At 40.7% G+C, this 12,386-nt stretch overlaps 1 protein-coding gene across 1 annotated transcript in view; it reads right to left on the bottom strand.

Annotated features, from left to right (window-relative positions):
• LOC307255264 (ephrin type-A receptor 6-like) overlaps nucleotides 1-2,589 on the bottom strand; it is a gene marked incomplete at both ends in the record, with an annotated part of 58,180 nt that extends 55,591 nt beyond the window's left edge. The window contains 1 exon segment of the mRNA XM_080033926.1: nucleotides 2,511-2,589. Coding sequence (XP_079890052.1) covers nucleotides 2,511-2,589 — 79 coding nt within the window.
• Between the last annotated feature and the right edge of the window lie 9,797 nt (nucleotides 2,590-12,386).

The raw sequence follows: 12,386 nt of genomic DNA, 5'->3' as shown, positions 1-12,386 counted from the left end.
TCCGACCAATAAAAGAAAAGTGTTTTTAATACAAAAAAGTCAACCTTCAAATAATTATGTTCAGTTATGCACTCAATACTTGGTCGGGAATCCTTTCGCAGAAATGACTGCTTCAATGCGGCGTGGCATGGAGGCAATCAGCCTGTGGCACTGCTGATTGCCAAAATCATCAGTATTAAAACAACAAAAGACCTGAAATATTTCAGTTGGTGTGCAATGAATCTAAAATATATGAAAGTTCAATTATTATCATTACATTGTGGAAAATAATCAACTTTATCACAATATGCTAATTATATGAGAAGGACCTGTATGTCAAGTGTTTGACTAAAGACGTAAAGTAATTTCCCAACACAGCAGCTGATGCTGTGACAGCTCCATAAAGGCTTTTAAGATACAGATGCAGGACTTTTTCCTTGGCCCCAGCAAACAGCACAGCTAGATACAATAACCCTTTTACAACCAGGATGTAGTGTGAGTCTCACCTCCAAGGAGCAGGGCAACCTTGTCCATATATACTCTTTTAGTTCTAGATTTCAACAGGAAGACTTTTGCCTCCATTTTGGCTGTATTGTTACTGAATGAAGCTTAGCGAAAGTTCAGACAGATAGGCTGACTATCCTCACTGTGTTCTTTATTTCAGATCCTCCATCAGTTTCATTCACTGTCTCGCTAGTGGCTGCTTCAACTAAATCAGCTCATTATGAGAGGTTCCCTCTATTAGGTTAAGCCTATCACACTTATGAGCCAATCACCTTGTTCCGGTCAAATGTTAAAAACCGTCCTCAACTTGCTATCAGTTGTCATTTCAGCGATCGATGCAATTTCATTGACAGATGCAACCCTCCTCCAGCCCATTCACTTCCAGTCCTCATCACATCATCATCAGCATCATCCAGACCTTCAGATCTTCATCGCCACCAATGTCTAGGCTCCATCTGGGGGGTATTCTGCTCAGCCCAGGATTTTGCCGTCCCCTTCAATTGATTTCTTGATGGGGTCTAATCGCCAAATACTTTTTTAATATCTTCAGCACATGTCAATAAATGAATTGCTCATTCTTAAACCTTTTTGTTCATGAAGTCTCTCATGATTGAAATACCCTGAGTTCTTGAAGGCAATAACGTTTCAAATGCCGTTTTCCAAAACACTCTGTGAAGCATCATGTTGGTGCTTGTGGCTTTACAGTAAAGGACAAGTACAATAACATGTTGGGTGTTCAATCCAATCTCCGGCTGAAGCTGTCATCTATTCAGTAAGCTTTGACAGCATCAATGAACCAGCATCACCCAATTGTCTAGTTCCTAATGGTAAGCATGTAGTATGACACTATATAAAAGTTTGAACAAGTTCCAAATGGATGAGGTTTACATTGTCATTCAGTTTAATTGTAGCTGTCGTAGATTTAGACGTCAGATATATTTGGTATGAAATGTTATTTGGGTACAAATGTATCATATATGGTAGCTTATTATTATTGTTCCGTTCAACAGACTAGCCACCTCCATCCCCCTCTCTCTTTCTCTCTACTGCAGCTGTGTGTGTGTGTGTGTGTGTGTGTGTGTGTGTGTGTGTGTGTAGCTTTTCTGACTCATTAACATTTTATCACTAGCAGTAATTGAGATAGATGATTTTCGATATCAAAAATTGTTTTCTAACTACTATTCCAATCCAACAAATCAATGAAATATTATATTTTCCAATTAAAGATGTCTATAGTCAATAATTTTTTCCCTGTTCGAAATCTTAATTACCAATGTCAACAAATCAATTCTCACTCGTGGAAATGTAAATTGTTGTTGCTCCAATTCAATACCTTTTTATGACTATGTTGCATGTAGATATACTTACAGTACAGATATCATAAATGGAATTAAATTTGATGCTGACCATGCTTTACGGCAAGCCCTTTTAACATGTATTCAGTAGGGCTGACTCGAAGCAATTTACTTGTTTAGATTACATTTTGACATACTGAAATGTCATTTTGACTAGTTAAAATGATAATTTTAGGTTTCTGTGAAACGATTTTGAGATGAAGAAGGACACATCTCCTGATAATCGGACTGAGATATGTTGGTCGGGCAAACGAATTGCATTTTGGAATGCATCTTTAAGCCAGTAAATACATGTTTAACGTGTCAAAACCATGACAAGTAGTTATTCAGTTTAACCAACAAATTGGCATTTGAGGGGAAATAGCAAAACACCTGAAGAAAACAAATTGGTTACTCAGGAGTAATTCTATTATGGAAACAAAAGCATGAAATCCAAGTGTCACTTACAAACAGTTAAACAAAAGAAGAATACATAACTGTGATACTCATCGGGGCACCAATGTAAGATCCTATGTGGCCTGACAATCTTAAAATATGCTCATTGTGTGCAATGTCTATGGTAAGATACGCACTGCAAAACATTGTTACCTTATGTTTTGCATGTGAGGGTGCATGTGTCGAATGGGGAGAGCAGACAGGTAACTCTATGCAGCGACGTTTTTTTATACTCACCTTGGTTCGTGGTTCCCGGGTCGGACAGGATACTTTCAAGCAAGAACAAAAACACGCAGTATTTCCCACCGGAGCACATCGTTGAGTCGGACACAAGAGCGCTCTGAACTAAATCCTTGCACTGACTCCTAAATGGATCCCCAAAGTGGAAATGTAAGGAGGTTTCATGAAAGAGACTACTGTTATCGCCCCAGTATCACGACACAGAATGTCACTCTCGGATCCGCAGGAGTTGCTTATTTTCTTATTTTTTTTTCAGCCAGGCATTCCGATTCGGACACATTTCTTTACTTATTCTAGTCGCAGGTTGTTGTTTCTTTCATTCGGAATTTCCGAATGCCTCCTTGTACATCCGATAGAAACGAGTCGCCATAGCGCACAAAGAAAGAAAAAAACCTGCGACTAGAATAAGTTAAAAAAATGTATGTAATACATGCACACGAGTAGCCCTGTTGTCTGTAACCCTCACGTCCACGTCGGAAGACCAGCAGACTATTCCGAAAGTGTACAAAAGAGAACTTTTCATGGATGTTAGTTATTTGTGTTATCAGTCTGATAACCTTCAAGTGTTTTTATCCCAAAACGAGGACGGAAAAAAGAAAACCCCTCGGACTTCCCGCCACACTTTCAGCCGGTGCATCACTCACTGCGCCTCTATATCACTGCCTGCATCTCTCTCTCTCCCTCCCTCTCTCTCTCTCTCTCTCTCTCTCTCTCTCTCTCTCTCTCTCTCTCTCTCTCTCTCTCTCTCTCTCTCTCCCCCCCCCCCCCCCAGAGGATATGAGGGATGCTGTGGCGCAGGCACATTGGCGGATTTCTATATCACACAGATATTTGGGATCCAAGTCAATGCCTGCTGCACATCAAACTAGTTCTCACTGATATTAACCCCTCATGTATCACCTCAAATCATGTAAAACGCGCGGGTCGGTTGTTTCCCTCAGACGTTGATTGATTCCTTGTTGAGATCATGCAGGGGAGATGAGAGGAAATTAGAGGCTGTTATTGAACACGTGTATCAAGGCTGTGCTGTGATGTAAGTTATACCTGTATTGGATTAAGTTGTATGAGTAGTAATGTGTGTGAGGCACTTCCTACATTCATGGTGGCAGGGGAGGAAGGCAAGCAGACAAATAGAGTTTAAATTGATATACCAGTCTGGGTTGAAGGTGCATATGTGCGCGCACACACACACACACACACACACACACACACATCTGCATGTTATTTTTGAGCCACTTAATTTCCATTATGAGTCAGAATTTAAAGCAATATTCTGCAGCCCATTCCTGTTCTGATTTATGCAACACAAGTGTTTTAATACCATTATTCAGAAAATGTAAAAGATAATTGCATAGCAAATACACTGTCAATGTCATCTTAGCGGAAAAAACAGGGGGACCACAATTTTAATCCTTTAATGTGCGTGTGTTCACATTTCCATATTTCATATTTATGTCAGATTATGTTTAATATGTCTCACCGCCGCAGTAGGTACCTGCTCAGAAATTAATCCTCACAACACTTTTACATTGTAATTGAGCACGTCCTCACACAGAGTGTCATTCTTGCTTCAAACACTTCTGCCTCTTCTAACTGATGGCCTGTGAGCTTCAATCTTCAAGTCAACGGTGAGGGAGAAGGCATAATGACCCTCTGGCCCCTAGAGTCGCAGCTCAGCTTTTAGAAGATAAAGGTGTAGCTTGGCCTGATCCCTCACCTGTTATCTGTTTGAGTGACAGCTCAAGTAAGTACTGGCTGCATTGGCAATGGCACTACAGCAATTAGGCAGAGCATATGCACAGTACAATGTTGAAATAAAGAACCTAAAAAGTATTCACTATGAATGGGCCCAAAAATAAAGCTTGCCACTATGCAGTTAAGGAAGCAGTGATCACCTTTTTTCTTCCAATGCACCTCAGTAGGCAGCACATATAATAATACAGAATATCAGCACCATGGACAGCGACATCAGACTGCAGAAGAGTTTGATTCTCTTCTAGCACCACAACTAAGCCCCAACCTCAGCGATTTTTACCAGCATCCAATAGGGAAGTGACCACAACTGTAGTAACCCGGAAGTGCCACTGAGGGGTGGTACCAAGACTGAACAATTTTTCTTTGACTCACTTGTTAGACAGGCCGTTTTCAAAGTCTTATTAAACCTATTTACAGCCTGGTCCACAAAACCATTTCAGTCTGTATGTTTAGGTCAAATCTCCATGACAACACTGAGGGGGGTGATTTTTTTTCTAGCAGGCTAGTTTTTATTCTTTTGGAGGTTAAAATGTATTGGCGCGATCTCTTGAGTGACAGCTCTCCGCCCGTTGTCCCTCACTTTGCCTCGGAGGTATACGTCAGCTATCTCACAAAATGGCGACGCGCACAAACCAGGATTATTGGATGCCGTGTGAATAACTGAGGTCAGCCCGGATGCTACATCCATATTATTTACTATCTATGACCACAACCATGCCAAACTTTCCACTAGAACATTTCAACGTCTTTTAACAGGTCTTCTGGAGTTTTAAATGTGAAGAAAAGTGATTTAAAGACTTTGCTGGCTCTGGAGGGAGATGTGTAATGTCTGATAAAAGTCTTCAGAATTATGTCACTTGAGTCTTGCTTTGGAAATGTCGGCTGACGAGTTGCATTGTGGGTAACATGGGTAGTGGAGGAAGAAGGAAGTTGGAAGAACAAGGAAGAAGAGCGTGTCGAATAAGAAAATGTACAATACCTCTTGTTCTGATTCATTGACTTCCTTGATCCTTTCGTTAAATCTGTCAATCGTGTCTCAATGGTACAGGACGAGTGCAATGCTAAATGGGTGGAGAACTCTTGTATTAAACATCTCATTAACATAACCTTGAGTTAATTTGTGTTCCCCAGAGGATGAATCATTCCCATGTTGAACACTAATGGGCTACTGCATCACGTACAACACCTCACACAGAGTATCTCCAAAGCTATCCAGCAGATTCTCATGAAATGATATATACAGTATACACAGTGTCAACTAGCATCCCCCACAAGTTATACCTTTTATGTTTTTAAAACCCCACCATTGCAAATTATCCAAGCAAACAAACATCCCGGCCTCTCTAAGGGCTGCTAAGGGGTTTAGGGCTTTTGTATTCCCTCTGCTGCACAACTGACCCATTTAAGAAATCTGCCTTTCATATTGGCACTGTTTTTCAGTTCTCCCCACTTTTCACACACTTGACACAGTGTGTTCTGACTGAAAATATATTTTAAAAAATACCATGCGATCATTTTTTATCAAATGCTTTGAACAAAAAGTGTCTCCCAAATCGATAGTAAATGTAAGTCAAAAACAGCTTTTGGCCGATAGGTGAGTCTAATACGTAATGGTTAGTGCAAGTCATCTTGGAAGAGCTATTTTTATAATCAAGCATAATGATCAGTCAGTGGATTCCTGCAGAGGGGCCATGAAGGGAGAAGGTCAACAAGGAGTGTGCACAGCAGCTTCATTGTGTATGGACTAATCCGTTTAATGACTTATGCATTCTGCTAAACCTTGGAAAGAGTTTTCATCACTTACCGTCACTTCCCTATGTTGTGAATGAAGCTGTGACTAAAGAAACACCAACATTTGCTATTCATTTCTTGTTGGGGGGGGGTCCAAAAGCCTGCTGTCACAGAGAGGTGCAAGACAAATGGGGACAGCTGTGCGCATTTACTTTTCTCAGGAGGATCCACGGTGTTGTACTCATTTTGTGCATGAAATAACGCTTAAGATGAGAACTGAAATCCTGGTAACTGTCTCGTCTCCACACATCTGCCCTAGAAATGGGTGTGAATGTCCGATTTCCAGTTTCTGAGATATTTTCGTCATAGCCTGTCCTATTCCGATGTCAGAAAAAAAGTTTACCGTTTAATCTTTTCACAAATAGGTACTAATTAAGAGTCTAACCAGCCACAACAGAAGCCCTGGATGTTGAGCTTTATTTTAAATGTATTATAGAAAGTATTTGGAGCTGTTGTTGTGCAGCTATAATTTATCTTAGCTCCTAACGTAAACTTTATAACGTATCAGAAAAAAAAGTTAAAAAAAGAAAGAGTGTACGGGCAAGGAACGGGCAAAGTGGACAAGAAAAGAGCACGCTCTGCCAGTGAGAAGTCTTTGGAGCTACTATACGACAGAATGACCTGTGTAAGAGAATAAGCCCTCATTAAGTCCTGGATGGGGATTACCACTTGCTCAGCTGCAGACTTACTTGAACAGTCAAAAGCTTTAGAGCATCATTTCCTGCAATCCCTTTACTCTTACACATCTCCTCCGCTGTAGGACACCACCACTCATTGTACAGCCCTGATTATTTCTGCTTTTTTCTGACTGCTTTGTCTGCCCGTCTATACATCTTTATTTGCCCTGCACATTTAAAGTACCCATCCTTCTCTTTCCCTCTCTGCTCCTTTGCTTTCATTCTGTCCTGACACACACTCTCTGAACTCTCTGGTCTCTGCGTGTCATTCCCTCTCTCTCTCTCTCTCTCTCTCTCTCTCTTAAGCCTTGTTGTCCATTCCTGATCGCGCTCTGCCTATCCTCTTCCTCTCCACAAACAACCCATTCCTTCCCTTCAAATCTTCTCCTGCAGTAGCACCGAGCCAACTACCCACGCACACACACCCCCCATCAATCCGTCTATCTTATTCTGTATGTGTGACCTCTCACTCTCACTCTCTCGTTCTTTCCCCTCCTCCCATCTCCCTCTCTCTCTCTCTCTCTCTCTCTCTCTCTCTCTCTCTCTCTCTCTCTCTCTCTCTCTCTCTCTCTCTCTGAATATTTCATGATTTGGTGGCACAGTGCTGAGGTGAGGAGCCTTCCTCTGTCTGTAGAGCTTGCACAGCACAAATATTTACTCCCCGGACAGTGCTTAGTTGTTAGGGCTAACTAACTGTGTGTGTGTGTGTGTGTGTGTGTGTTCTGTGTATGTTTGCGTGCAAGTTTGTGTGTGTGTGTGTGTGTGTGTGTGTGTGTGTGTGTGTGTGTGTGTGTGTTCTGTCTGTGTTTCTTATAAGTAACAGTGATTACATGTGACATGGGCCCCAGAGGGGAAAGGAGATATTTGGTCTCCTCCTACATTAATGTTACTGGTCCATTGCACACTCTCTGAAGGATAGATAGATGGATGGATGGATGGATGGATGGATGGATGGATGGATGGATGGATGGATGGATGGACAGATCAACAGAAAGACAGATAAACAGATAGATAGAATAAGGTGTGTAGGGTAAACATATAAGGACAGCCTGGATGAAAGAAGGACAGAAAGGGCAGCTGCAGAAAATGCGGGAGAGAGAGTGGGGAATGGATGTGTGTGCGTGTTCATTGACACATGTCTGCTCTGTTTTGGCTGGCGAGAATGGATCTCAATTGCAGGTCTGGGGGAACATCAAAACACAATTAAGGGCTGACATGGAACTGGTCATGCAGAAGAGTGAGGACAGGGGAGGAAGGAGAAGAAGAAGCCGTAGCTAAAGGAAAGAGGAGGAGAGCTCGCTGAGGAGAAAAGGACAAGAGAGTGAGAGATTTGGGTAGCAGAAAAAGAAACAGAGAAACATAATTGTATTTTATCGGATATGCTGTATACGTAGGAGTCTTGGGACGTAAAGTGATTAAAAAAATAGGTAATACTGACTGTCCCTGTTCATCACATGAACAATATCCATTCATCAGATTTTGAGGATTCCATAAGAAGAAAATTGGCCATACTGTCACTATGTCGGACACTTCATCTGCCACTTTGGACCAGACTGAAATATCTCAACAGCTATTGGATGGATTGCCATTATTAACATGTGTACAGACATTCATGGTCATGATCATTCAAGAATATTAATCTAGCCGCTCAGAAAGTTTAACAGTCATATTAGCCTCAACCAAACATTGTGTTATAAGCATTTAACTTAAACAAAGCTGTGCCTAATCCTCATAGATAGGCTAGCATGGCGTACTCCTGTTATTTGCTGGATGTCCTCATTCTGCTTATTTTTCACTAGGGATAGCCAGACCATATTTTCTAAACCCCAAACCAGGACCCTTATGTGCAATTGATGTTCAAGCACTTGCAGATGTATGAGCTTTTGTGTGCACCATTTTAATCAGGATGGGGTACAAGTATTTCAGCTTTAATCTAAGCACGCCTTCTAAACGCACCTTAAAACACCATTGAAACCATGAACCCAGTGTTTACATTGCCGGCTACTTCTGTCAAAAACAGGCTATGACTCATGGGCTAACAACAGCATTGACAAGGACAAATTCATTTATTAAAACACATAGGATACAGTTCATTATTTATGATCTATATTTAGTTAAGTAAATAGTGTGACATCACATGATAAACGTCTTTGTAAGCTCTGCAATAAAGTATTATGGTATTATTTGAATTGTGTTGAAAACTGAGACATCTAAGTGTGGGACTCAGTACATCCAGCTCGAAATAGGGACAGCCCCAGAGAAACCAGGACGTCTGGTCACCATAAGTTCTGCACATTGGCTCCATCACTTATCTGTTCTGCATTTCTAAAGTAAATATCCCCGCTGTGGGAAAAATAAAGGAATATCTTATCTTCCTAGTTTTCTTCAATTCCAGTCAAAGTTCATATCCCCTCTCCCTAACCTTTTTTGGGGGGAATTTTACTGAACACAAAACATGTTTTACTGTGTCAAAGGTTTACTATGTGTTGTCACAACAGGATATGATTGTCCTATTAGGATTCATTGCTTTGAGAATGAATTACAGTTGATATGCTTGAACAATCAGGATTCAAAGTAGCTGTGTGGTAAAACTCTAAATGTCATCTACCTGACAATGCAACCGCTTTAAAGCTGTGAAGTCAGCAGGAAAGATCCACACTTGTACATTACAGTCCAGTGGAGAAAGCCATAACTCTACTGTGACTATTACCCTTAACTTCATTTCTATTAAATGGAACAGTGAGCATTGAACAAGCTCAGAGCTCAAAGGAAATGGGCAATATGAAAATGAAGTCGTGTGTGTGTTAAGTATAATATCCATTCTCAGCTTGATCTGCCCTTTTGAAAAAGCATGTCGTCTTTGATTGGTCAACATTCCCCCAGGGAGAAGTTTCATTTTAGTCAAATGCAAAAAGGTCAAAATTAACATTTTGTTCAAGTTTTTTCTGATCCCTGTGAATAATAGCCTTAACCGTGAAAGTAAATAACTGGGAATCAAATGCAACAACACAGTTAACATAAGAAAGTGAGGAACAAAATTAGTCTGAAGAGAGTTTGAACTTAGGCTTTCTAAGATATCATATAAAACTTCATATTGGGGACAGCTAGGTTGTAGTCTGAATAAGTGAATTCTATAACTAGCAAGGTTAATAATATGGAATGAAACTAATTGGTGGAATATGAGGTTATCTTTATCTCATTATGTAATTATTTAATTATCTTCAACTAACTCACTGAATTTTTATTTTTATTTTTACCGTAAATCCTCTGTGTCCCCTGAATAAAATGACATTTCAGGTATTCAACCCTACATCTCCAGTGCAACAAGAAGGTGACATATCAAACATCCAGAGGACATCACTTAAACTGTGACCCTCCCTCTCCGGCTCCCTACTGAGCTGTTTTCCTTTGTTGTGAAGCTTAGACCGGCATTCAGTCGATGCATGACCACAATTGAACACCTGTGAACACCTGTTGTTATCGGATCGATCTGGGTGGCAGGAGGGGAAGCCCGGAGATGTGATTTAGGAAATGGATTGAAGCTGTGTCAAAGAGGCCCAGTGGGATTTTGAATCCAGTGATTATGGGATATAAAAAAGGCTCCATGACCTTGAAAAGTATTTTTATCTATAAAACCTTTAAACCGTATTCTTTGAGAGGACTATAGGCAATTATTTGCATGACTCCATAACAGTAAGTGGCCTTTGTTAAGTAGGAGTTCATCCTGCATGATCCATCATAACAATCTAACTCTGTTTATTCAAGTCTAAATAGCTGTGCCAGGAAACAAAAACATAATTTTTTCTAAAAAGTTGACACTGTTTTTTCTCTCCGACTCACTCTCACTCTCTCTCTCTCTCTCTCTCTCTCTCTCTCTCTCTCTCTCTCTCTCTCTCTCTCCCTGAAGCCAAGTGTCCCGGTGAGGATTAAGTCGCAGTTTGATAAGAATGTCCATGAGTCACCAGTATCACTCCTAGGGAGATTTGAAAGAAGCGGCACCAGGCTGCTGCCCCCTCGCTGACCACAAAGACAGCCAGAACAGAGAATTCTCAGCAAGCTAGATCCCTCCTATACGAAATGGCCAAAAGAAAGGGATTTTTATAATTTATTTGATCCCATAACACTTTTCTGAATCCTTGAGATGCCTGGCTTGTTATGCATGATTAGTAAAAATGACGTGTACATTGCAGTTCTAGAGCCTTGTTTTATCCGCTTAAAGGATGAGTGTCCCAATTAGACCAAAGAAAACCTTATTATATCATTGCCTGTGGCATTGAACTTCTGACGCGTCTATTAACATAAACATTCGGATAATATTGAACTCCAGAGTGACACTGGGTGTTTTCTTCGTCTGTTTCCATCCAACCTTTTATCATTCTCCTTAATCCCTGTCTTTTAGCTCACGGGTCTTTTATTTTTATCCGCGCTAGCAGCATGGTTCTATGGATGGTGATGTCAGTCTGTCATCCCTCCACTTTGGTCCAGCCTGAAATATCTCAAAAACTACCAATTCAATCAACCATCTTTGGAAATACCGGTCCATGCAAATACTGAGTTGTTTCAACAATCATATTTGATCAATGTTAATATAACCACTGTTTTCAGTCATTGTCTAGACAAAGCACTCTATATGCTTTTAAATTGTTAACAGTCTCATTCTCTTGGGGGTGCCTTTAGCTCAGTTGGTAAGGCGTCCCCCTCCCGGGCCGGGCCCAGCAGCAGACCCGGGTTCGATTCCCGCCCGTGGTCGTTCTCTGCATGTCACTCCCCTCTCTGCCCCATTTCACCTCTCTCTCTGCACTATCAAATAAAGCATAAAAATTCCCAAAAAATATATTTGAAAAAAAAAATAAATAAAACAGTCTCATTCTCTACTAATGGCCCCCTGAACCCAATTTTACTATAGTATTGGCTTAGTTGATTCTCGTTTACTTTTGTGAAAGGCTTAAAATACATCTGCTTGTAAGAAGCACCAAAGCTCCATCAACTAAATGTTCATGTAGGCTTAGTGAGGAAGACACCGTCCTAGGGACTGTCAATGTCTTTTGTCATTAAAGTGTTTTTTATTGAGTGTGCTACCATAAGCATCTTCAACAATAAGACATTCATCATTCCCGTGTAGCTAATAAGTAGCTATTAAGAGGTTACATTAATGTGTGTGTTTTCTGCTAATGTGTAGAGTCTGAGAATATAAAGTGCATGGATTCAGATACACACACATGGTCAGAATAACAAATGAGTGTTTTTTGATGACATTTAAGCATGTGTTATATTGTTTATCAGGTCGTTATTGCAGCTCGTTCCATGTGTTTATACTCAAAGTTACATGCCCTCAAATAGGACTGCTGCTGCCATAAACAATTCAACTATAAGAAGCCTTCTTCCCTTGCTTATAGTTTGCTGTTGCTTACCTGGAGCTCTGATGTCTGAAACCTCTGGAGTGGCTGAAACGAGGGCCTAATAAATATTTCATTTATAAAGACATTGGGCATGGGGTTTGTGTGTATAAAGTACTGCGGTCACTGTTTACAAGTCAAAGACCTAAGTAGCAGCCTCCAGAGTTGAGACTGAGCGTGAGACTGAGACTAATTAAATGGCATCTTTCTTCCTTTCCAAAGAGTTGTGCCCTGAGGTGAATTGAATGCATTCA

This window comes from Ammodytes marinus, assembly GCF_949987685.1.
Source record: "Ammodytes marinus genome assembly, chromosome: 1".
Taxonomy (NCBI): domain Eukaryota; kingdom Metazoa; phylum Chordata; class Actinopteri; order Uranoscopiformes; family Ammodytidae; genus Ammodytes; species Ammodytes marinus.
This window is presented reverse-complemented; position numbering and strand designations above follow the sequence as displayed.